Source organism: Prinia subflava, chromosome 8, assembly GCF_021018805.1.
Source record: "Prinia subflava isolate CZ2003 ecotype Zambia chromosome 8, Cam_Psub_1.2, whole genome shotgun sequence".
NCBI classification, from domain to species: domain Eukaryota; kingdom Metazoa; phylum Chordata; class Aves; order Passeriformes; family Cisticolidae; genus Prinia; species Prinia subflava.
This window is the reverse complement of record NC_086254.1, coordinates 3994082-4020784: the sequence shown is the minus strand read 5'-3', so window position 1 is coordinate 4020784 and position 26703 is coordinate 3994082. Positions and strand designations below refer to the sequence as shown.

At 40.1% G+C, this 26703-nt stretch overlaps 1 protein-coding gene across 4 annotated transcripts in view; it reads right to left on the bottom strand.

Annotated features, from left to right (window-relative positions):
* Positions 1–26703, bottom strand: part of ZZEF1 (zinc finger ZZ-type and EF-hand domain containing 1) — a 57860-nt gene that overhangs the window by 28976 nt on the left and 2181 nt on the right. For 3 of the 4 annotated variants that reach the window (XM_063402420.1, XM_063402421.1, XM_063402422.1), the window contains exons 2-26: positions 24222–24366; positions 23004–23198; positions 21925–22096; positions 20345–20544; positions 19090–19300; positions 17467–17583; positions 17068–17246; positions 15894–15992; positions 14717–14808; positions 13602–13750; positions 12819–12930; positions 10718–10933; positions 10134–10234; positions 9633–9802; positions 8739–8872; positions 8369–8439; positions 7832–7946; positions 7068–7227; positions 6007–6128; positions 5811–5921; positions 4983–5149; positions 4364–4445; positions 3559–3760; positions 1775–1923; positions 1181–1421 (exon numbers count right to left, since the gene is read on the bottom strand). In XM_063402420.1, coding sequence (XP_063258490.1) covers positions 1181–1421; positions 1775–1923; positions 3559–3760; positions 4364–4445; positions 4983–5149; positions 5811–5921; positions 6007–6128; positions 7068–7227; positions 7832–7946; positions 8369–8439; positions 8739–8872; positions 9633–9802; positions 10134–10234; positions 10718–10933; positions 12819–12930; positions 13602–13750; positions 14717–14808; positions 15894–15992; positions 17068–17246; positions 17467–17583; positions 19090–19300; positions 20345–20544; positions 21925–22096; positions 23004–23198; positions 24222–24366 — 3712 coding nt within the window. The remainder of the gene's footprint in view (positions 1–1180; positions 1422–1774; positions 1924–3558; positions 3761–4363; positions 4446–4982; positions 5150–5810; positions 5922–6006; positions 6129–7067; positions 7228–7831; positions 7947–8368; positions 8440–8738; positions 8873–9632; positions 9803–10133; positions 10235–10717; positions 10934–12818; positions 12931–13601; positions 13751–14716; positions 14809–15893; positions 15993–17067; positions 17247–17466; positions 17584–19089; positions 19301–20344; positions 20545–21924; positions 22097–23003; positions 23199–24221; positions 24367–26703) is intronic. The other variant, XM_063402423.1, reaches the window with a different exon arrangement.

The window sequence follows — 26703 nt, the reverse complement described above, 5'->3', positions numbered from 1 at the left end:
ATGTATTTGTTTTCTTTACTGTTTTACACTATGAATTTCTGGAATGGACTTTCAAGACCAATTCACAAAAACTAAAAACCTGACAAATCAGTTTCTACTCAAAATGCCCTGACAATGACTATGGAGAAAAAGAGATTCTTATTCACTCCTCCCTCTTCCATTCTCCCTTTCTAATTTTCTTTCTTTCATTCTTTTCAGCATCCCTTCTCCAGATTCCCATAGCACAGGTGAACACGGCTCCTGAAACTGGTCTGCCCCAGCACAACCAGCAGATGAAGATTCTGGCAGAACAATGGGATGGATTTCTTAAATACTCGTTAATATTTGTCCAGTTTTCAATGTCACTCAGAAATGAGCTCAATTGTCAGACACAGACAAAATGACTAAAGGCAGTAACCACATTAGTCATCAAGTCAGTCTCTGTGTCAGTCATTTTTACTCATAACTTCACAGCTCAAAAAATAGCTCAATCATTCTATGAAAATGTAAAATGTTTAGTGTCAAAATTATGACAAAAAGTGAAAAACCTAAAATGAAATCCTTCAAAACCAAGTAACATCTTATTATCCAATACTTCAAACACGTCAATAAAATTAATGGAAGGATGCTGTAAGTAAAAAAGTTGTTCATTTTACCAACTGAAAAATACAGAAATTGTAATACAATGGCCAGTAAGTTAAAACAAAAACATTATCTTCTATTGGGGAAAAGAAGAGTATATATTCTGAGGATGCCAGGGTTGATTTCCACAGAATGGTATTTTGGGGGATGATTCACACCTCCTCCAACCCCAACAGTTAATAACAGAAGTTGTTGCTGGCTTTTTAGAAAAGGTACAATATAAAAAATGATCCAAGAACCTCTAATAACTGAGCCACATTGTTCTGATTTAAAGCCCCAGAGGACATCACTACCCTCTTTAGGTATAGCTTTACAGAATTAATAGCTTCTAATGGTTATTAATATTTTGCCAGTGCTCTGAAGACAAAAAATATATATTAATAAAAAACAAACACTCTAGAGGGAAAGCTTACCTAGCCTGCCTAAATGATACCTTTCTACAGAACATCTACTTTAAATTGCCCCACTAAACTGATTTTTAAATGTTATAAGCTGTAAGAGAGCCTTTTACAAACTGTAAGTCTTCATTATTAAGATAATCTAATAATATTAGAGTTACCATATTTTTGAAGCTTCTCAAATAAATCTGGAGTGAGATACACCAAAGCAGCAAATGTTGAGTTCACAGCTTGATCAACAGTAGAACCAGCAACTACATGTGTCTTTGGGGTCTGTTTTTTACATGCCTGTGTAAGTCCTTTGAAAAGTTCAGATTTTTGCCCACTGAAGTCCTGGGCAGGATCTGATTTTGCAAAGTCGATAAGAAAGTTACGGCAGACGTCGTGGGGAGAGCTCCGAGCCTGCAGAGAGGGGAACAGGACAGGAACTTCAACACTGGCTGAGAAAAAACCCAGCAAGGAGCTGCAACCCTGAGTGAACTTGCAGTTTATCCACTGCAGCTGAGCAAACTGATCCACAGAAGACATCCCTGCACCAGGTGGGGAGGGAATTATGTGATCTTTGAAGGTCTCTCCAAAGTATTTTATGATTCCATGGAAATGGAAACTAATGAAGGGTACAGAACAACACTTTCCTCTTGGATATTTGAATCCAACAGCACAGATGATGAGGAGTTTAGCACGTGCTTAATGGCATTCCAGCTCCAAAAAGCCAAATTATACTCAGGGATTTCATGCCAGGGGGACACAAGTACCTCGTTTTTGTCTTGGTGCTTGGCACTGCTTTGCCTGGCTCCCGGGAGTGCCTCAGGACACATCTGATGCCTGAAGACAGGTTTCCACAGAGGAGAATTAAGAACCGATGTTACTTTCAAAGGAGGCAAGTCTGCTTCACTGCCTAAATCTGCAAGGAATTCAGAACACACCCTTCAGTTACTAAATGATTTTCTTCGTTTTTACAGAGTAATGAAAATAATACATGTTAAACATCCAGCAGGGAAAAAAACCTTACATACAACAAAAAGTTAATGCAAATACTGAACAAGTAATTTAACAATGTTCTCTGTTTTTCTAACCTGGCACAGAAAACTTTCATTAATGGCAGCTTCAATATCTTGCAGCGACAATGCTACAGAATGGAAGGTTTTAAATTAAACATTTTCACTGTATTATAACTACATCAATTTTCTAATTTGGAAGAGTTTAAAAGCTATCTCTCCTACTAAGCACCAGACTTGTTATATGCAAGCATACTTAAATTAAGAGATGAAGAAAATATTCTCAAACGTTTCAATTAGTTCCCTGACTTCACAGGTAAATAGCTGTCTAATTTTCCAAGGTAAATGCAGACCACCTGACTGGAGCAAGAACTCTTTATCTTACTTAATTTCTCCTAAGTGGTGGATGGATTCAGATTTAGGAAGCTACAGAGAAGCGTTCTTGTTTTAAAATTAAACAGCTAACATTTTTTAAAAATTTATTTTTTAAATTTATTTTACTTATCTTCAAGACCCAAACCCTAAGTGTACATAACTACTGGAATTAACCAAACTTAATTTGTGACTTCAAATATCATTCAATACCAAATGCTCATGTGAAATGTGTGTCCTAAGCCCTGGAATTTTTTCAGTTCAGTGGGGTGGACGACTGGGGGAGCTGAGTGGTCACAGAGAAGTTTTTAGGCATCAGGCAGCCTGTGAGAACACAAGTCAGACAGACCTTCCCAGGTATCTGCTCTGGGGGAGCTGTGAAAAGATATTCCAAACAATTTCTAATCTTTTGCACCTGCTGTTTCCCAACTTGTTTACTTGCAAAGATGTTTACAAAAGAGGTGTTGGCCTAAATGACCCAATCATATTCAATTGTACCAAAACACTGTATAAAAAGGATGTGCCTTTTAATAAACTTGCACTATATGCCCTCCAAGAAATGGAGTTTTCTATATCATTATTTCAGCCATCCCAAATAATGTAATGATAGATGACAGCACCAGGGAAAAAATTTTTTAAAAAATCAAAGAAAAAGAAGAACATACTACTTCATAAATATAATTTAGCTTAGTAGGATTAGTCCCATGTGTCTATGCCTTCCAAGGACTTGCAACACAGCAAGCCTTCCATGGACTTGCAACGCAGCAAGCCTTCCATGGACTTGCAACGCAGCAAGCCTTCCATGGACTTGCAATGCAGCAAGCCTTCCATGGACTTGCAATGCAGCAGGTTTTCCAAGGACTTGCAACACAACAACCCTTCCAAGGACTTCCAACACAAAAACCCTTCCAAGGACTTCCAACACAAAAACCCTTCCAAGGACTTCCAACACAAAAACCCTTCCAAGGACTTCCAACACAAAAACCCTTCCAAGGACTTCCAACGCAACGAGCCCTCCATGGACTTCCAGCACAACAACCCTTCCATGGACTTCCAACACAACGAGCCCTCCATGTTCATGTGAGGGAAATCCCGAAGGAACTCCCTTTCCCAGGGGTTTCCAGCTGTGGGTGGTGTCTGCAGGGAGCCCGGCCGCGGGAGGCACTCACCTCGCAGGGATCTGAGGGCCATGCTGCGGGAAGCCAGGCGCCCCATCAGCCGGGAGACAAGCAGCTGTAAATCCAAGCCCCAAGACACGGCAACGTCTGGGAGGCCGTAAGCAGTGACGGAGAACTTGTAGCCCCACTCATTATTGCTGCTGTCAGAGTGAAAGAGAAACTGCAGCCGTGGGCCAGCCTTAAAGGTCACTTTCTACAGAGCAACAAAACAGTCATTTTGCCAAATGTACATGACAGGAGAACGTTTCAGGGTAATGAATTCCCTTCAGCAACTCTGGGGTTTCAGTATTATGTTCTGGCCATAACAGATCTAATTGCCCCCACTATCTCCATGAGAACTAAGCAGGTAACATTTCTATTCAAGAGCTTAATGAGTAATTTTATATATGATTGAGCTTTAAAAGTCAGAGCCACAAAACAGAAGAGCAGCATCCCATTTGAGGACAGAGCACAGCCTTAGGAAAGGCCACACTTGTCTTATGATATAAAAACTTGCAAGGGCAGAGCAAGTTTTACCCATGTAGTATTGGCAGTTAAACATGATTATTCCTTTTCACTTTAACTGATTGTTCTTTTGATAATAGGAGCAAAGAGGGATTCTTTACTCATTCACTCTTTTTTTTTTTTGCAGCATTTCAGACTTTCTTTCCCATCTCCTGTCCCCCTCCTAAGAACCCTAATAAACACACCCATGCACAAAAGCACACATCCTATTACATTACAGGTTTCCACAGGAATCATAAGGACTCCCTAAGACTGGATAAATAATTTGGTTCAGAATTTTAAAGGTGCTCACCTTAGGCCATTTCTCAGTGCCAACCTTTGTATCGTAACGAGTTTTTGCCCCTCTGGCATCAGTAAACTCCAGGTAATCATACCTGTGAAAATTGCAATTCATTACTTCCAAATTTACTTTTCAAGTTTTGGGGGAGAATGGTTTTGCTTTTGGATTTTCACGAGTGCTGTATCTAAGTGCACCCTGTCACTTCTTTCTGAACCACACCTTCATGTGTCTGCTAAGGAATTTATTTCATGTTTCAATGCAGAAGTCCCAAAAAACACAGAGCTGCTGTCCTGCAGGACTTTGGAATTGGATGCCAAATCTAACATCTGGCAAATGCTTTAACTAAGCCTGATGTGTTACCAAGAGAAACCAAAGAGGGCAAAATAAATACCACAAGCACAAACTGTGGTGGTCACAGCATTATTATCCAACACATCAATGCCAAAAGAAGCAAAATTAATATGAACAGCATGTCTGTAGATTTGCCAGGAGAGGCAGCTTTCAGCACAAGTAGGTGTATTCAAAAATACACATAAGAAATTGAAATTGTATGTGTGGAGTGCACATTGAAACATGAATTGCCCCTCTGCAAACAGACACTGGAATTTAACACAGCCCAAGATTAAATTACCTCCTTTCAGTTTCACATTTTTCATCAAATTCCACCTCAAAGTAAGTTGCCCCATGACACAGGAAGACTGAGACCTCATGGCAATTATTTTCATAGTTATGAGGTGATTCCATTGTCCAGGTTCTCAATACTACAGGCTGCTCCTGCTGCCAGCTTTCCATGTCCATCTGTACAACAAAAGTGCATTCTTAGATACAAAGGTAAGAAAAAAAATAAATTACGACACTAGACTCTTGTGTCTCTACATTTAAGTTGCTAGATGTGCATACAAATGGCTTTTAGAAGGCTACAGCATTGATTTACACTGTTAAATCTGTTAATTAGTTCTGAAGGCATCCTTGGTAATCACAATAAGGGAGAACTTCTAAAGCAAAACCCACCCAGGCTACTGCAGGAGGAGACTCAGGAGGAGACTGTCTCACCCACAAGTGACTACAAATCTCCAGGCATGACAAAAGGAGTATGGATGACTAATGCAGATCTAAACATCTACGCTACAGACGTACAGACTTCATTTGCATCACCACAAGCAGTGAAGATAAAAATGTTAAGCATATGCTATTTTTGTTTTCCTCTTCAACCTCAGAATCCCCTCCTTTCTATCTACCTTCCAGGCTGCTCATTCCAGTTGCACTTTGTGACCACTTTGCCCATCTCCCATATCAGTAAATATGTTTCTCATTCTTCACTCAACATTTCATTATACATCCCACACTTTTAGAAGCTTTCTAGTTCTTTCCCAATGCTCACCAACAGAATCACCTGAGTTTTCTGTCTTTCTTGCAATTTTGCTGTTGTTTCACTATGTTTAATAGTGCCTTTAGTTACCTTTTGAGGTTCACTACAAAGGCTTTTCAGTGGTTCTATCAAAGTGCTGAATCCCTGTAGCAGAGTACAGTACGGAATGTCTAAAGTGCAAAAATCCAACAAGAAGATGACCTAGGAGCAAACACAGGTGTCAGGAAAATGCCAGACCCACAGCCATGCCAATCAGGAACAGGATAAAACCCCAGGGCTCACTCACCAGCTGACGAGTTGCCATAGCAAAGACAGAGCTACTTATTTTTTCCACAATTGTTTTGCCACTGTATTGAGATAAGAGTGACTGCAAAATTGTTCTGATATTTGACAGGAACTGGCCCACATCTAAAGAGGAAAAAACCCAAAAGAATCCTTAAGGATTTGCTCCCACTATATACTTTATCAAAAATTAGGTGAATGGTGATGTGGACAAGGACAAGGACAGCAGGAAAGGATCTGCGGCCCCGAGGCTCCAACACCAACATTCCAGAGGAGTTTTCTGTGATATTTCTATTGTGGAAACAAGTCATGCTTATCAACAACAGCACTGAAAAACAGAGTGATGTGTAATTTCATGGAACACCCCAAGATTGTTTCAACAACCTCCATGTATCCAGCAGTCTCCATACATTCCCAGGAAATGCATTGAAGTAACAAATGAGGGTAGAATTTTTTAGTTACAGCTTCACTCCATTTTTAAATGTAAGACAGGAACACAGCAAATTTATTTATATACAAATAACATAAATATGATGTAATTTTACATAAAATTACACCTTTGTTAAGTATTTGGCCCAGTTAACACTGAGTTGCCGCATTAAAAAAAACCCCTAACAATCCATCCCACAAAAAACCCAACAAAACCCCTTAGATGTACCCAGCTTCTTAACCAAGTTCCTTTCTTCTTGCTATTACAAACATTCAAGAAAGCACACAGCACCACCCAAGAGTTTACCAAAATGGGGGATGCTAAGAAATTAAAATGTTCAAATGAAAGCCTGTAACTATTTGTTGTTTGGGGTTTTTTTTCAGTATTTGGCCCCCAAAATTTACTGAAATGCTTTCTGAAGATTCTCGCAATGTAAGATTATCAGTATAGCTAAAACTACAAGTTGCTCAATATGCTTACTAATTACTTCACAGAGAGATTAAAAATGCTATGACAGTTCTGAGTATGCCTCAGGCAACCTTTGGTGATCCCTAATTATACTGCAATTTGCAAAATCACATTTTAAAGTCCTGTATTGCACCATAATTAATTCTGTATTCAATCCCAGCACTTACAGTTTTTAAGGATTTCTACTGCAAGATCCTTGGCTGAATTATCAGTGCCTTTAAGCTGCAGATAGCACCAGGAGAGGAGGCTGCCCTGAACAGACCAGAATAAGGAAGACAAGACTGTGCCACTCTCTTGCTGTGCAACGTCCAACATCATCATTTCACACTGAAAAATAAGGAACAGTCATGAATGTAATGGAGCCTCTTCTGCTGCAGCATGACACACAGCATGCACCAAGTAAACTGGGATGGACACAACCATCCCACTCAGCCCAGAAAAAGATGAAATGCAAATGACAAGCAGCATGTAACACCATGTAGCAAGAGATGCACTTTGTTTTGATAGATCACAATTTTAAATAGGAACAGCTACATATGAGTCACTCGATGTTCTCAGCAGTTTTTCTGCATATGTAAATAACCCTCCTCCATTTCCACCTCCCTTAGTGACATGCCCAATGCTATCCTCTCAAAATGGAATGATTCCTTCTGTATGTCTCAATAGTCTTTCCAATGCTATGGAAAAACACCACATCTTACATATTTCATACTGGAGAAATGTTACTCATTTCCTACTCTACTATTACGAAATGTTAATGCTTAAAGGAAAACACTCAGCTGGTTGGAAAAGCCAATCCCACTGACTTGCAGAGCCATGGGCAGTTGCAGAAGGACAGGGAAGCTGGTCCTTAGTATCCCTGGCAGGGAAGCAGCTTGTGCTGCAGTGCCTGCAAACCTCGTGCCAAAGAAGCAGGAGCAAAGGCAGTTACCTCTCTTGCTGCCACGAGCAGAAGGGTGTCCATGACTGACAATACTTCACTTATGTCAAAATTTGCAGAAACTCCTTTCTCTGGTAATAGTAAGAGTCCACCTGGATCTTGATCACTACAAAACAAAGATATTCTTACTAACCAGCAACAAGGAGTTCCAAACCAGAAATTTAGTACTTTTTGTGTCAAATCTGTAGAGATCCTACTGGAGAATTACAATGAAAATCAGAAGGTTGTGTTCTGATGACTCCAGAATAATTAAATCAATACCAACCATCAACACTGACAAACAATTACTTAAAAAATTGGAAGACAGCCCAGGAGAAGTCTAAGAGCAATACACTGTGATTTCAGCACCAACCTTGGCCAGTGTTTCATAGAGCCATTCAGTTAATAAAAAATATTGAGTAGTAGCATGTCCTTTCTAAACAACATTAGTTGATTACTTCAGAGAATTATTGTTCAGGGGAGTAATGTTTCTACAAACCTATTAGCAAACATGGGGTATCAAATATTTTCAATTTCAGGACTCCTTACCTGAAGTGGGTACACAAGGATCTGAAGGCAAGATGTACAGATTGCTTATGTTCTTGCTCTGTGATGTTTTTCTAGAAAAGGAAAAAGATTTATTTTTATGATACATTCTGTTTTCCTCCTCTGTGACAAAGAATTCTAATTTCTGTGTTCTACTATTCATTTTTGGTAAGAAAGGCAGGGTTAGCTCCTCTTTCTTTGGATAAGCTGCAGAGAGAAAAGGGGAAGGGTGAAAAGAGGCAAAGAAAAAAAATAATGTTTTTACTTGCATGGGACAAAGTATGTATTATTTGAGAATAACAACTCAGATTTGTCCTCTTTTCTGCATAAAGAAAGCAGGCACTAAACAAACAATTTCTCATTCAATGTTTACCATCATGGTGAAGAGCTGGTGTCGCCTGGTCTGTCTATCTGGGAAAAAAACTGCTGCTCCACTGAGTAAGGTGTTCTTAACTTCCTCTTTCAGCATTTTCATTGGCATGAAGTTACTGTCCCCCATATCCACTACTGCTCATACAAAAAGGAAACAAAATTACAAGTTCTAATTAATACCCCATCTAATATGTTAGAGGCATAACTGAATTAAATGTTAGTCTACACAACTTCAAGCTCTTGCAATCCCATTATACACACAGAAAATGAGGGGAAACTTTTTAACTTATAGCAAGAAAGATTTATATTAAGAGAGAAAATATCTATTCACCAAGTAAATGAATTCTAGGAAGATTATAACTTGACAGCCATCAAAGCTAATAAAATTTTCAAGATGTGACAGATTCTATATCAAGTGTTTTCCCTCTAGCTCGCTTTGCAGGAGACTCTTTAAATTAGGCTTGAATAGAGAGCATGCCACCCTACTTCCAATGAACTCTAATGTGTAATTCCCATTCTCCTCACTGGCTCCAGAAGCTTCCCTGTATTCCTGTAAACCTCCCAATCTACCATGAGCTCATTTATACTGATATGTAATATCAGAAATAAATAAACTCCAGTAATGTTAGAGCCAAAGGGTCACATTCCCTGGTGGCACCAGCAGGTGACACGTTCAAAAGCAGTTTTCTATTGCAGCTGTTTCCAGACCACGCTGTCAGAAAGTCTATAAAACCATTTCTCTGGGCCAAGGAAAGTTTCTAGTGACAGACTAATTAGCACACACTGACCTGAAGGAGAAACAAAGGAACAGCAGCTGACTTGGCCTCTAGGAATGATTATCTTTTCCCAAACTTTAACAGAACAAAACAGTCAATATATATTGAATAAAAATTACCTTCACACAAATGTCTATAAAGCTCTTCTGCAGCTTCTGTGTGACCAGCTGTTTTGCTCTGAGGAGTTTCTTGAGGTTTAGCAGTTTTATTATCTCCAGTAAGTACAGAGAAGCAGCTCTGGAGAAGCTGCAACAGCAGTGTTTGAGCAAAGATACATTCTTCCCTTGGGCTGTAAGAAGATACATAACAAACAGAAGCAAAATCTAAAAAAGCAGTTCTTCTGCACCAAGGATTTTATTAAAGTCACCATTTCAGCTAGATAAAAAGCACTGAGTGGAGAGATACAGCCAAAGGAAATGTAGCTACCAGCTCTATTAATTTACAGCTTGAGCTTCTACAGAACTTTATAGTTAAAAGTCCATATGGCAGCAGTAGGGAAATGTTATTTATGTAAATGATGTAGTTTAGGAAGAACAAACTGCTGTAACTAAACAAAGCATATTTATTTATACACACACATACTGATTAGTGCTTCAGCAGACACTAAAGAAGAAACTTACTTTTGGTGCAGTTTATTGTAAAAATTCCAGAACAGCTGCAAATCAAGGCCTGTGAAATCTAAAAATGACTTGTATTTTAATCCACTCTCCTTCTGCTGAACCTTAAAAAGGCAAAGAAAATGCATATTGGAAATTTAACTCTATATGGAACACACTTATAAATCCCTGAGCACTGGCCTTAAAGGAAAGCACAGCCAGCTTTCCTGTAAATTTGCAGCTAATATGAATTCCAGTTTAAGTTCTTTCATGGATATTCTGGTGCCTCAATGTGACAGCTCATGCTGAAACCTTATTCACAGACTCCTCCCCTCTTTCTGGATTTCTAGGATCCCATCCCTTTTCTCCACCACCAGAAGACTTTATAACCTCTACCTCTCCATCTAATTTAGTTGGAAGTAATAAACCTTCAGCAAACAAACACAGAATTCTATTTTTCAGCAATATTTTTTCCCACAACACGCTTTTTAACCTTTGTTAGAAGTGCCCCAACTCTCCTTTGCCCATTCACAACTGCTCTTTGCACAGCCTTATTCCTTTCAGCCTGGCAAACAGAGGCTTAAAACCCCCTAAGAAGTAAAAAATACCAGGTCCTGTGCCAGCTGCTGGATGAAATGAAGCGTCTTGAGGAGCAGAGTTGTGCCACAGACCGTGTCCTCCTCAGTTCTCCTGCACTGCAGGCAGCTCATGGTCCTGCAGGGCTCGTCCCGCAGCGGCCGCAGGTACCCCAGGACACTCAGCCCCTGCACCCCGAGCCGCTCTGCCGAGTCTTGTCTTGTGCACAAGAACTTGATCATCAGGTACTGCATGGATATAAAAAGAGCACAATTTTGGGTTTAAAAGCTGGTACAAATTCGGCTTTTAAAAGGCATGAGTGCAGGTAGGTGAGGATTGAGGCGGATTTGAAGGGGGAAGCCTTAGTCCCTTGTCTATCACTCTCAGGGTCGTAGTTTTCCTGAGATTCTCCTTGGGGTTGCTGTTCCCCAAGGTAATAAGGGTTCCCCCAAGGTTGCTGTTCCCTAGGAGTTTCCCCTGGGTTGCTGTTCCCAGAGGTAATCAGGTTTTCAGTCTTCTCTTTGCCCTAAGTGTTTCACACCAGAGGTAGAGACGACAAGCTGAGTCCACCAGTGCACATTTCCAAGGTTGTTTATTCTTCATTATCTCAGTCCTTTTTCAACTCTGCCAGGGCTCCCTGGCAGGGTACCTTATCTTAGTTCTTTCTCAGCTCTGCAAGGTGTCTCCACAGAGCAGGACACGCGGCAGACTGGGCGGATCAGAGAGCCCCGCACCTTATGTACAGTACCCCTGACCCAACCACTGTCCGAGACGTATTTTTTATTTACAAAATTTTACCAATACCTACTACCTATACTAACATGTCAGTTCTACTCTAAGCCAATCTCTAAAACCCAACTCAGCACAAGATGGGGGACGAGAACAAGAACAAGGAAGACAGGGGCCACTCCCCAATTCCTCCATCTTGTCTCTTCAGCCCCATATACTGAGAATCCTAATTTCTATATTTATATTCTATAATAAACCATCCACTACTTATTTCAAATTCTTAGGATTTGTGATTCTTCCTGCATGTGAGTGTTCACTCCCATGGACAGGAATCAGAGTCAGTGTCCTCCTGGGATCTGTGTGGGTCTAACTGACCCCCCTGTACAGATCCCAGACCCCCCTGTCCAGTCTCCAAACCCTCCAGGGTGGCCAGAGGGGTGTTCTAGACTCCAACATATCACAGAGGTTTAAAACACTGAGCCTGAGATCCAGGCTAAGTTTGATCTCTCCCTACTTCCAAAAACACTTTCTGTGACCTCTACAGGTGCCTGCAAAGTTAGTTAATTCATTATCAGTTCATTCATTCTGCACACACTGCTCCTCCCTGCCACAGCTACAGTATTGTTGCAGGTTAAAGCATTATTAGCTGCATTTAAAAGCGAGCAGAGGATCAATATGTAATATTTAGAACATGCTTTGATCAATCTGTTCTCAGTGAGGTGCAGAGCACAAAACAGAAGGAACAGCAAGTCCTGCCAGCCACTCAGTCACTCCGCAGCAGCCATGAGTTAGCAAGCAGCAACAGAGGTAGGAAAAACCCCAGCTGAAACAACAATGCCACCAATTCCCTGAATTCCCACAGTGCAGAAGGACTGGGGAACTACCACAGCTGACTGCAGAACCATGATCTGAAATGCAGCACTGCCTACAAATGCACCAAGCACTACAAATCAAAAGCATCTCCTGGGAATGAGAGTCTCCATTCCCCAGGGACAGCAGCCTAACTGATGGAGAGGCTTTGTAACTGCTTGCCCACTGAAACATGGATTGGAGAACCTGGCTCTGGAAGAATAAATACTATGACTGCCCAGTAGTTAAATGGTCTAGATACTAGAATAAAGCAACAGTCATATTAATACAATAATCTGCACATTATCACATAACTTTCCATTAAATTTGATCATGAAGCATCACTTAACTACAGCTAAGTATATGTGCACACAGAGAAAAGGAATAAAATTCAGAGGACAAAAGGTGAATTATTCATTTAACTAGAGGCCTATTAATTTTTTCTCTAGACAGCAGAGTTCTCCCTCACAAAACAGAATTAGGTTTATTTCAGTTGGCACAGAAAAGAGCTCCTGTTCATTGTGACTGAGCCAAGAGGATTTTGTGAGTTCTTACCTGGGAAACTCTGCATTGCTGCATTTTGACATCAACTTCATCCCATTCTTCCTCCACTTCAAACCAGCCAATAGGATCATCATCTCCCAAATCATCACAAGAACAGCTGCTTCTGCGTATAAAAGAATGTAACACACTTTGTAAAGAAAAAGTTTAGAGACATTGCAAAGCTGTTGATACTCTACCAAAATGCTTAGAGCATGTTATGACTATAAAGATGAAGAAAGACAACAGAAAGTCACAAACCCAAATCTCTATCATGTGCAAGTTTAAAAAAAAATCAAGAAAATCTTTTTTGTCATGGTCTCTTAACCCCCCCTTACTCCTAAGTAACCCCTTAACCCCCCCTTACTCTTAAGTAACAGTTCTGAAAACTGATTTAATAAAATTTAATTAAAGAATTCCTGTTGTCATTGATCTACACCCCAAGTAGGTTTGTTTCGCTATATCCCTTTTACACCAGGCCTTTAAATCAAGTGGCTGAAAACAACAGCCACATACATATTCCATTCAACACATCATTAAAATCAAACAAATAACAATTAAATTATAACAATTATATTAAGAAAGAATTTATCTATTTATCCAGTAAATTAATTCTAAGATGATTATAACTTGACACCCATCAAAGCTAATAACATTTTCAAGATGTGACAGACTCTATTTTTAGAGCAGACCATTCTTAAGTCACTTGGCACAATTCTCAGTTGTTCGGGCGGCATCGCACAACAACCAAACCAACATTTATTTTCCACGTACGCATTGCAAAAACTCCATTTGTACCTGGTTTTGAGGAACTGTTTGAACTCCCTCAGCCTCCACTTGTCGTAGCTCTGGAACCTCCTGAAGTGCTCCTCGGCGTGGAACCTGTCGGAGGCGGCGTTGTAGGCGAAGACGAGCCCGCACTGCGCGCCGATGGCGCCGCGCCGCACCTGCACAGACACAGCGGGGCAGGGAGGACAGGGCAGGGCTGAGGGAAAGCAGCCAAGGCCTGACAGTCCTGGGCTCTGGGACTGCACAGGGAACTCAAACACCTCTAGGGAAATGTTGTGAACACTTCTGGAATCCACTGAATTGAGCTCGTGTACATCGTTATTATTGACTGTATTTATCAGCACCCTAACATCGACTGGAGCTCCACATATTAATTCCTATTGTACTTGTGTTTTCTCTTTCCATTAAAAAAATAAAATTAAAATCATGTTTCCCTATTAATATCACTACACTGCAAAACAACTCAGCTGCCTCTCCAGCTCCAGTTAGAATTTACTTGCCAGAAGTCCATTCATGTTTAAATCTCTTTGACATAGAAATATGCATTGTTGCTCTGGGAAATAAATAATGCTATTGCTTTGTCTTAAGTAAATAAATCAATTCAGCTGCAGAAACCTCATTGAAGCTTTGTCTCGGCCATGAGATTTAATCACAAGACCTTCCTTTGAAAGCAGATAACAGTCACACCAAATGTTTAAATTACACTGGTGTCTCTAATCAGAATTTGGAACAACTTCATTTAATCTGAACTCACATGCTTTGTATCTTGATACCTGCTATTCACAGAGTCAAAAAGTTATTTTAAACATAGAAGATCTTGCATATAAATCCACACACTTCAGAGAGAAACCATAAACCAAAAAGTCTCTGGCTTGAGATATATATTGCAAGACATAGATAAAATTAATATAAAATAAATGTCTTTACTATATGCTTGTGGCTCCCTGGAACAATTTAAGACCTCCTTTTCCTGAAGTTCCCTGACTTACACTGAAGAAAAACTCTAAAATAACAGTATTTCATAATAAATTTAAATTTCAGTTCATATAAAAAATATCCAAATTCAATTCCACCACTAGGGGTAAAAAGTAAATCTACTTCAAGAGCTCACAGGAACTACATACCTTTATCCTAATTTGTGTCACTTGAAATGAAGATTCAGTTCCAGTAGAAAGAATGATACTTGCTCTGGTTTTCCCAGTTTCAGTAAGAAAACCTAAAGCAGCAGTGGGAACAGAATGAGTTTGAGTGAGTGCTAGTACCAGGTGTTTGAAAGAGAACACTGGGACTGTGGGCTGAAGGGGGGAAAGAAACAAATCCACAATGTTTTTCCAGTGAAATGTTCATTAGCAACATTTCCAAATAAAAGGGACTACTTAAAAGATTGTATTTTACACAGAACTCTCCAGGTAGTATCTCTGTGAGTACTGCAATATCTGCAGCACTTCCAAGAATATTTTCGTATTAAAGTTTATTATTAATTTCCAAATATTACATTGGTTTGTGGCTCTATTCATTGAATATTCACTGAATAGTCCCCCAAACTGTGACCCACCAAACAACAGTAGACAAGCCACAAAGTAACTAAAGAATAAACTCAAATAACACACATGAACAAACAGAGGTGTCAAATAAGCATTTAGAATGTGCCTGATTTTCTGTCACAATGGCTTTCATTTACCAATGGCACTGCACAAGACAATAAACTATTAAAAAAAAAGAAAAGATTAGGTGGCATTTCACTTAAATGGGAGGTCAAGAAACACAAATCTCTTTGTTTAGGTTGTATCCAGTACATAAAAGCATTGCATTAACAAAGAGAAGCTTTAAGGGAGAATTAATAGGCACGTGCAGTGAGAATTTAAATGACTTCTACAAACTCTCTCCCCATCAATATTTAGGAAACCAACAGTGACTTCAACCCACAAAGTGTGCTCTTGTGGAATATTGCCTGTGACAGCTCACTTATGACTTCCACGTAGAATATTAATAACTCTCTCCAAAATCCACTCTTTTTGTTTGGCAGGCTTGTTTTGACAATAAACTGGCTTATGAGAAATATTTTGCACAGTGCTGCCAAATCAAATTTATATATTGTTTTGGTTCGGGTTTTTCTTTGTTAGTTCACCTCTTTTTTTAATTACAAATCTTCCCTAGCATAAAACTATAAAGAATCAAATATATATGAGTAAATATGAAACACCACCACAGCATTGTTAACAATCATTATGTTTGGTGGAATCATCTAACTTAAATGATTTTATGATTTGAATATTGTGGATTTTAAGTCCAGGCTCTTACCATCCCCAGTCCATGGCTCCACAAGGAGGTTTTCAGGCCCTGATTTATCTTCTTTTCCCTTTACATCACATGCTTGCAGAGTCAGTCGTAAAGGCTTTCCTATGTCAAAAAATCAACAGGTTTATCAAATTCATTTAAAATGGTAAAATATATTTTCCAAAGTTCTTCATTCAGAAAAAAAAATGGAAAAAATTACAATACTATGAGATTTTGACCACTGTCAGACCCAAAAAGGGGGAGGGAAACTGGAATATGAGAGATACATTAATCTAGAATAGAGCTTTAGATACAGACAGAAGGACAAAGAAATTCATGACAATTAATGTTCCTTCAACTGTTTTGAATCTTTGGAATTCACAACCCATGAAATACCACTTGCTTTACAAAAGGCATTAGCTACTTTGGGGAAACTGAACCAATTTTCAAAATTTTCAAAAGTAAACATTGATAATTATAAAATAATCACGTGTTCTTTGGCACAAGACAAGAAGTACTGAAAAAACATACTAAATGGCAAATAAAGGGTAGAATTCTTCATGAGAGACTAATGAGAATCTCAGAAGTTGACACCTGAGAAAATACAGATTTATCAAACAAGTACAGCAAATACAGCAAAATCATCACCTGATGCCAGACATGAACAGCTCTATACTCATGACATACTCAGATTATAAAAACTTAATTTTAATTCATCTTATAAAAGTGAAAAAAAGAAAGCACCATAAAGAGATGCTAATAACATTACATTTAAAATGCATCTTAAATTTGTACATGCCTGCAGGAGCAGGCACTCACTGAGGCTCACTCACACAAACAAATGTCTTTCTGGAAGAAGAAAAATACCTCTTGTCTTTTAAGCAGGTGTTGCCTTTTAAGCAAAACCAACACCTTCATCACCATCCTGATACAACAGCCATGATCTACAGAGTTCATATTTTCTCTCTTGAGAAAAACCTACTTGATCTTGATTTTCTTGATCTACTTGATTTTCTTTTGATCACAGAAAGCTGATCAATCACCACTTTTTCAGGCAGTTCAGCTGCTAGGTTGTGATTTCAGTGACAGTTTTTAATTAAGAAGATTTGACAAATTTGAAAACCCAACAAGTGGAACAACTCAAAGCTGTGTATTTTCTGCAGGCTGTGCAGCAGAAGATCCAGGATTGTTCTCTTACCATATTTATAAAGCAGGTTCTGTCTGACTGCTGCCATGGAGGAGATAAGTGAGGAAGCCTTGTATGGAGTGTCCAGGTGATCAGTGATGGCACAAAGGGAACTCAGCACTTTGGCAACACTGCCCCGGGCTAAGGCAAAGGCCAGGAGTGTCAGCTCCACCTCTGGGGTAGTACAACAACTGTGAGGGAAAATAACAGTGTGAAAAGGAAATCTGGGACATTTTATTGTGCAATAAAGACAAGCTGCCACAGAATACCACAGAATCCCCCCACATCCTGTTTCTTCATGTATTTGTATTTTTTAAGATACTCTAAAAAGAGCATGTGAGTAAAGGTGCAAAAATTTGATTTACAGACTCCTCTAAACCACTTCCCACTGCCTCAGCCACACAAGCTCACCTTGTTATTCTGATAAGGAAGCTATCTACTTCTTCCAAAACATTTGGTGATAAGAAGCTTGAAAAATCTGTGGAGCCTGGTGTTAGGGACAGAGGTGGCATGTGCTGCAGTGCTTTCCTAGGAAAAAGGGAAACATAATGTCAGGAAACCAGGCAGAATTGGAGAAAAGAACCTCCTGATGTGAATTGAATCCTCATGCTTTGTGTGGGCAGGTCTCTGCAAATCGCTTCTGAGTGCACAAAATCTATTTACACAGAGAATGTCTTCAAAAGGGAACAACACCAGTGCATTCTAGGCAGGGAAAATTCAGTGACTGCTGGGTAATCTTGATTCTAGTCTCAGATTTAATGAGACAAACATATTAAGGAGTTTTAAATTAAATCTGTGACAGCATTAGAAATAGTTTAGTGTCCAAGCATTGCTTCATTTTAAATTGGTCTAGAATTGAGCAAGAGCCTATGAATAAAGGGAAAATTGACTTCAAATTCCCTCAGAAGAATTAGAGAAACTAAAAGAGACACTTGTTAGCTCAAATCAGATTCTTTCTGAATTTCCAAAGATAATGTGACAACCCCTGAAATCAGAAATTCTTAAGCAGTTTCACCAAAGTTATTCTATCCAATACTAAAGTTTTCCCATTCAGTGCTACAGTTATTCCATCCAGTTCTAAAGTTTGGGAGTTTTGCTTTATAATTCTAAACACTGAATCTAATTCCTGAAAGCATGATTTTAGTCAGGGTTTCTCTATTGTCATTTTTAATGGTTTATTGGCTCAGTGTTCAGGTTATATTTCTAAAAAATATCTAAACTTCACCAAAACTGAAGGCCCTCAGTTTCAGCAAAGCCTGCAACTATGGGCCTGTCTAAGGCATGAGCATGTATGAAATTATCTAAACTTTAAAGAGATTTCACAGATGACATAAATTAAAAGATAGGCTTAGTGGACTTTAGCCTACAGGATTCATTAACCTAATGACAGCCCTGCTCTTCAGTGTGGTGACATTGTGCTAACTGAGCTCTACAAAAGCTGATGTGGGTGTGGAGTGGTTTTATTAGGATTCCAATCCTTCAAGTCATGGAGCAGAAGTGTTTGGCAATCAAACAAGGAAATGTTACACAGAAAATGGTCCAAGCAAACATTTGCATGGAGATGATGCATATAGTCAGCTACAGCCCCATAAAATAAATGCACGACAAGGCATTACATAAGTAGAAATCTGCTGAAAATTAAGTTAAATTAAGTTTCAGTCCTAGGGAGATGTTAATTTTATTGATTATTAATACTGGCCAAGAAAAATGAAATCATTTTAGGCTGCTCAAAGTCATTACAAGTAAATGGAAATTGGTGAAAGTGGTGAAAAATCTATTTTTCAGTGTCCGTTTAGTCATGGTTTAACAACTAGAATAGATGAAACAGCCAGAACAATTACACTTGTTCTAGTAGGTGCAAACGAATAGAAGAAAAACATCAAAAATCTGAACAATAAGACAAAAAAAGATGTTGAAACACCTTAATGGAGGGAGTGGAAACCATACATGGCAGATTGCTTACTAAAGCCAGCACTTTTTTAAAAAAAATTAAGAAGTAGATAAAATCACAGCCCGTGTAAGTTTGTTACTTACTGAGTATTCTGTAAAATGGTGTGAACAAATGCTGGGTTTGTTTCCATGGAAGCTGTCACCAGAGAGGTCAGCAGGGACCAGTACCAGATGGCCGAGGCGTCGCACACGGACACTCCCACCTTCTTCACCCTCTGGTAGCCCACAGCCCGCAGCCCGTGGATCCTGGTGTCACATCCATCACTAAGGCAACGCTTGATGTTTATCTGTACATCTGTCAAAACATAAAATAGGATTTTTTTCCCCGTTTCTTCTGCTAGGTTAGAGCTAGAAGAACGCGGGGATTCCAAACGTAAAATCAGCACGGGAGCTCTTGGGAAAGGAAGGGCAGATATGGAACAGTGCTGGCTGATATGGACAATCACACACACTGTGCGCCTCTGAGCTGGGAAATTCAGCCTTTGCAGGAACAGCCTGTGGATCCATCACAGGTACCACAGCCAGAAACCAGGAAAAACTGTAATAAAACATCCTCCAAATGGAAAAAGGGTTGCAGATTACTTCCTTCCTACATACATAGGAAGCGTCTTGGAAGCAAGTGGTTATGGAGATAATAGGGAAAAGGAGCAAAGCCTAAAGGCAAAGTTTAAAGTCACATAAAAAATTTCACACAAGTTCTTGACCATTTTGCACAGATGGCATTGTCTTGATTACTTTTGAGGAACAACATCCTTGCTGCCCACTTCTGTGGAAGTGAAAGCTCCTCTCAGGGGACAGCATCTTTTGGAACTGAAGAGACAAAATTCCTGAAGCTGCAGAAACCATCTTAGGAAAGAGCAGCTTTTCTTGATTGATTGATTCCAATATAGCACCCACATAGCTACCAGAATCAAAAAATAACACTATTTAAAAGCATAAAACCTGCCTTACATTGGATCAGCTTCAGAGTCTTTTTTCAGTACCAAAAAAAAGCAGATTTTTTTGCTAGATACTATCAGCCAACATATGCTCTCACTCTGCAAGCAAGGATATTTTAAAACTGCCCCATGTCTTCACACTGAAAGGCTAAAACTGCATCTTTAGTAATTTTTTTCTTCAACCCTTAGCCCACATTACAGAGACCACGAGAAATGCTCGGAAGACACTGTTATAGGTTAGGAATGAAACTAGAATGAGAACAATTTCTCTGACCCAATGACAAGGCCCAAAGTGTCACCCCTGGTGCCTGACACTTCAACACATCTCTGCATGATCTGACCCAACCTTTCACCTTCCACAAAGCACAAAGCAGTATCCCAATGGTTTTTTATTGACTCACACATCTGACTAATGTTAGCGTTTTCCAACAGTGTTACGTAGCCAGTGATATTGCTTGGAATGTGAACGTCTCGGACCTCCTGGAGACTGCTGGCATTCCTTCCCACTGCCACTGTGACCTGCTGTGGCATGTAACTCTGGTCACTAGCTGCCACTGCAATGGACAGGTGCCTCAAAACCACATCTGGTTTCATCTTTAAGCTGCAAAGCAAAGGAGATAAAACAGTTCTTGCGAAGAGTCAAGCACTGTGGTTTTGTTATTATGTATCATAATATTATACATATGTATATATAATAGATATTATATTATTAGTCACTCATTTTCCTCCTCTACAAACACAAATAAGTCCTCTGAAATTTACCTAATGCTTCACAGGTGTTCTTAATGCCATACCATGGTGAACAAGTTAAAACATTTTGATTTAGAAAACAGTTGCCTCTGAGAGATTGTAGAATTTTCTATTTATATTTTCAACTGAGATTCATTCCCCAGGAATAAAATTCCAAAGCCAATAATGACGAAAATGAGGGTTTTTTTTCTTTGAAGCACACATTCTTAGATCTACCACTGAAACAACCCACTAAATATTTGTTTCATTGAGCCTTTCTGTTTCATGGAACTTCCTGGGCAGTGGCAAATTGTTTGTATTCAAGTACCAACCACTGCACTGGTATTACAGCTTGGAAAGCTTCACTATACAACAAGGCTGTGTGTCACCACACCAGATACAGGCATTTTACAGGTGACCTTTTATTTGGCAGTCAGGCTTTTAAATTTTATGCAGAGATTAATGACTTCTGCTTTTATCTGTATTCATTTCTACCTCATTAATTCCAGGTGTTTTCAATTACATCTGTTTTGGGTTTGTGTGACAAGGTTTTAGCAGTGGGGGGCTGCAGGGTGTGAGAAGTTGCTGGAGGCTGGACCTGTGTCCCCATGGGGAGAGCAGTGTGCACTGGAGGAGGTTTGCTGGCAGGATTTGTTATCCCATGCCTTTTCCTGAAGCCTGATCCCCAGAGGGGACATTCACTTAGATCTGGACTTGCTGATCCTTGGGGGTCCCTTCCAGCCCAATATTCTGTGTTTCTATGACTGCAGCCCACAGGAAGGACCCACACTGGAGCACTTTGAGGGGGGCTGTCTCCCACGGGAGGGACTCAGGCTGGTGCAGGGAGGCGTGTGAGGAGTCCTGCTGCTGAGGAAGGAGCGGCAGAGCCAGCATGTGACAAACTGAGTGCAGCCCACATTCCCCATCCCCCTGCGCCTCTGGAGGGGAGGAGAGAACTCTCTTCCTTTTTTCTCTAAGCTTGGGAAGGAGGGGGAAGATTTGGTTTTGTTTCTCCTAACCCCACCCTGATTTAATAAATTGAACTAAACTCCCTGCACGGAGTCTGTTTTGTCTGCGAAGGCAGTTGAGAGAGCTCTCCCTGCCTCTGACCCAAGAGCCTTTTGTTACATTTTCTCTCCCCTGCCCAGCTGAGGAGGGGGGTCAGGGAGCACCCTTGGGGGCTCCTGGCATGCAGGCAGGATCCATCCAGCCCAGCCCCCCTGGCTGTCAGCGCTCCCAGCCCCGAGCTCACCGGATCCAGTGGGAGCGGGCGCTCCCGTCTGACTGCCAGAAGGACGAGGTCTCCCCGTTCGTCATCTTGTCGATATCGGCCGAGTTGGACGAGGTCTCAATGTGTGTGTAGCACTTTGTGACAGACTTCAGCTTGTCTAACTCCTGATTACCATTCAGGTCACTGGGGTATTCTGCAAAGAAGTCACTCCCAATATTTTCCTTTGGCCTGTTTTGAGTATTGTTGTACCTTTGTGAGAGCTATCTTGCACAAATTAACTTGTTGGCACAAAACCCAGCCCCTGAAGGACTGTTTCAGACAGAAACTGGGAGACAGCAAAGTTTCATTTCAGACGAAATTGCAATGATCTCCATCTACCACTCTCAGTATGAAAAGCACCTCCCTTCCCTGGAGTTCAATAGCCTTTATCGACCCCTTTCATTACCAGCCTCGCCAGTGCTTTATTATTTTTGTGCCCAAATACAAACAGATGAAAGGGAAAGTAAATGATGATGGAGAAAATTTCAATTCATGCATTTTAGGGAAGGTATAAAGCACTCTCCCACGTAACTTGATCTATTTCAACAGAAGTGAAGAAATATGAAAATACTTAGTCAAGCTGCAAAGAAAAGGAACCCTCCCTGAAGGGACCAGACCAGTCCCATCAGAGATACAGTAAAACATTCATCACCTCCAATCCAAAATGATAAAGTATCTTTTCATACTGAACTGTCAGCTTCAGAAAACATCCACTTCACATGGGAACTAAGTAGATAGCAACAAGTAGAGATATTTGACTGAATACAGAATATCACATATGAGTAACCATCGATTCTGAAACAGGCCAGGAGAAAGGTAAGAACATTTCAGAGCGTTGCTCAGATTGCAGGGTAGTTCGGAAATTAATTTATGTGCTTCAAAAAACCAAGAAAATCAACAAAAACCAACAAAAATCCACAGAAGCATGCAGATCAACATCACAAAACATGAGGCCTGTTAGAGGTGACGCAGTAAGGAAAGCTTTGCGTTTTATCTGTAGTCTCTTTTTCAAAGCCATGGTCATGCTAGCACCCTGAAAAAGAAGGGAAGCCCGTGCTCACCTCTCTCTTTGAGGAGAAGGCGGTCCAGGGAGTCCCTCAGCACGGAGGAGCGCATGGTGCAGATGTTGTTGAAGTACTCCAGCACCGGGTAAGGGATGGCGGTGCTGGAAATGCGGTTCCGGTGCAGGAACCTCAGGATCATGGAGGCGTGAAGGCCCAGGCGCTCCTTCGACTCAGAAAATATATCAATAAACCCTACAAAGACAGAATATTTCCTCAGGCACCACGATGTAAGAAGGATATAAAACTATTAAGCAATGTAGCTCAAGTCTGCAACCTCTAGAGCAGGGAAAAGTGCAGGAAAATATTTTTCCCAGTGACTTGAAATGCCTGAAGGAGTTCAAAGCAATAACCAAAAATCTTATTTTTATTTTGCTGCCCCAAACCCTTACCTTCAAAATCTAAGCGAAGCAGTTGCTACTTGGTTAACAAGTTCAGGTGCTTGCATCACTCACCCTGAACTACACTGAGCTTTTTCCTTTGGCATTGTGCATTATTCCAAAGAGGTGCCTGATGCTTTCCACACCTTGGTCAGAAATGTCAGCTCCTGAACACTGGTGTAGTGAATCCCAGTGCACTTACATGCAAATAACAGCACTCTCCAAGTCCTCTCCTCTGACTCCTCTGTAGCCAATTCTAGTGTTTCTTGTCTGATCCTTTAAGGCAAATCCCCTTTAGCCACTTATCATCAAATGCTTGGAGGGAAAGCCAGTAATTGACACTAATCCCAGAAATCAAATTCTGAAAACTGACACTTTCTGAACTATAAACCATAAAACCTGAATTATGTTTTATCAGGATTTCAAATGCTGAATAACAATATAATAATAATAATAAAATATGTGACTCATCCCCTGGAACAGACTCCATGGAGGATTTATTCCTCCACTTATCAAGTACCAAGCCCTGCATTAGCTGGGCACTCACCAAAATTCTGCAAGGTGCACTTTTCTGTCTGTGAGATAAACTAAACAGGAGTAAGGCACTCCCTGGTCACACAGAGAAGGAAAGAGTGGTTATTTGTGAAAGGAAGTTCTGCGTGTAATTCTGGGAAATGTTTAATTTACAGCAACTCCACTTGCCTGACACTAAAGAACCAAGAACCTGGAGGATGGTTTTGATAAGATTAGCACAAGCAATGTTATTAAAGCAATTTATTGAACTCCTTCAAGGGGCAGGGCTTGGGAAATCCTTTCTTCCAATGCTCTGCTCTCGTACCTGGCACCAGTGAACAAGCTTGCAGTTGCCTGATTACATGGCTCAGCTCCCCCTGAAGATTTGCTCCACTAGAATTCTTGAGAGCCTCCAGCATATTCTCCACATCTACAGTGCCATCTCCTTCAGTATCAAATTGTGCAAAGGCCTGAGGAGTAACAAAAAAGAAAATTTGTTTCAGTGTATTTTCTTAAAGCAAGGTATTTCATAGGAACCATAGCAACAAATGTAACACTATTAAAACAAAACCAAAAGAATCCATTTCCCAAAGTATTGGATTCCTGGTGACAGGAAGCAGCCTGGCTGGAAATCTGCAGTGTTTAGCAAGTTTGAAGGTATTTGCACTGCCTTCCTATAAAAGTCAACTGGAGCCATGCTTAGGTGGAGACAGCCCAGTGAATCAGCAGATCCATCCCTGGATAGCTGGGGCTGCAAGGAACTCACCAAAAGCTCCTCAGTTCAAGGGTGCTTTGGTTCTCAGAGCCACGCCTGTGATTACTCATCACTGCTGCAACCCTCTCTCACTGCATCCACTCAAATTCCCTCAGGGTTTACAAATTTGCTTTATTTAAGAAATTGTCCTAAGAGCAGTAATATTTTTTCATTTGATTTTTTCCTTCCATAAACTGTCCTCCTACACAAAATAACAGTTTAATATAGTTTGTCTATAGTTTGTGAAACCAGCAGAGAGAGTTAGAAAAGGGTTGTGATATTTTTTATTGAAGGGAACTACTGGCAGCTTTATTAACTTTGACCTTAATAAAATTTTTAATATAAAAAGTTGGGTCGAGCATGTACAAAAAGTAACACACAGCATTTCACAACTTTGAACTAACAAATGTACAAGGTATTTTTATTCAGCTGAGCCTATAAAACAGAACTAAGCTCATAAATGTAACTACTAGCCATTTCAGAGAACTCATTATTTAATAGTAGTGACACCCTACTATTAAAAATCTGGCTATATTTTCACAATCAGACTTAATTTTGAAACAAACGTCTGTTTAATTGCTAAAACTTGTTCCAAAAGAAAAATGCAGTATTTCAGGAGCATCCACCTTTTTCACATAAATTGGGAATGCACTTACAAAAGATATTTCTTTACAAGCAAGACTTTAATCTCACTGCTCTGAACTTTGTATTCCAAGTTCAGCCACACAATCCAAGTAAATTTGGTGTCTGTGAACAGATGATCTCACGAGTGTCTGAGTCAAGGGATCACTGCTGCTCAGGAGGAAGCTGCTGCCTCACTCTCTTGGTTTGTTACCTGAATATCAGACCTGAGGTACCATTAACATGATATCCTAGAGAGTAGAAACCTGAAATTATTAGCTCAAAATAACCTGCCAATTAACCGTGACATAATTACACCACTAAAACGAGAGCAAAGTCCTCAGAAGGCAGCAGAATCGAAACAGTGTTTTAGCTGACTAAAGCTCTCACGGCACTTCTGTGGCACAGAGCTGGATTTTAGCTTGGAAGCTTTATAAAGTCTTATTATACACACAGCTGAACCCAAGATAATAATGATCACCTTTAAAAAATTATCTGGAGCAGCAAAGCTGGTGCTGAGCATCCAGGAGGCACCACAGCCAGTCCAGCCCAGGCTCTGGGCAGGTCCCAAAGCAAAAAAGCAACACCTTTGCTTGAGGACAACAAGCCAGAGGGAATTAATTCTAATAGACATGACTCAGTTGCCAAAACAATTCAATGTACAGTTTCACACCACCCCATTCTCACCTTTTTTTGAAGTCAAACTGTACAATCACTGAACTACAAATTGAACAAGTTTTGTGATGTTACTGGTGACAATAAAACAGGAGGCAACAAGGCTGAATCTGCTGACACTTACTTTAAACAATTTTTATACTCTCACATAAGGAGGGATTACTACATGTATGCTTTTCTTCATATCTGAATGCAATATTTTGTAATCTTATTTTTAAACTCTTCCTATGACCTCAGGAGATTGCACCAAACCTAGACCTCTACAATTATTTTTTGACTGTTCAGTATAACTTAAACTCTGTATTTGACAAAAAACATCCACAATTTCCACTGCTGTCCTGTGTAATGGGGGAAAAGAAAAAAAAAAGTGGGGGGAAAATATGAGAGTGTCAACCTGTACTCAAGAATTTTTGAGTTGTGTGCAGGGACATGATACAATTCAGCAGCAGCTTTACACAACCCAGCTCATCCTGCTCCTAAATAAAAGCAGTAACTCCACACAGTTCAACCCTGAACAAGAAGCAGCATGTGAGAAGCATCTTTCTTAGGAAATGATGGGTGAGAGGGCTGCTTGGAAATGTGGCACATGGAGAAATCAGCCCTCATCTCACAGCTCAGCCCTCATCTCTCAGTTCAGTTCACAAGGAATCTGAAAGGTGACTGGGGAGAACTTCATATTTCACTCTCTGCTCTGAGAAAACTGCAGCATTAATGCTGCCAGACAAAGCTGGATCCATGACGTGACAACCTCTGAAGC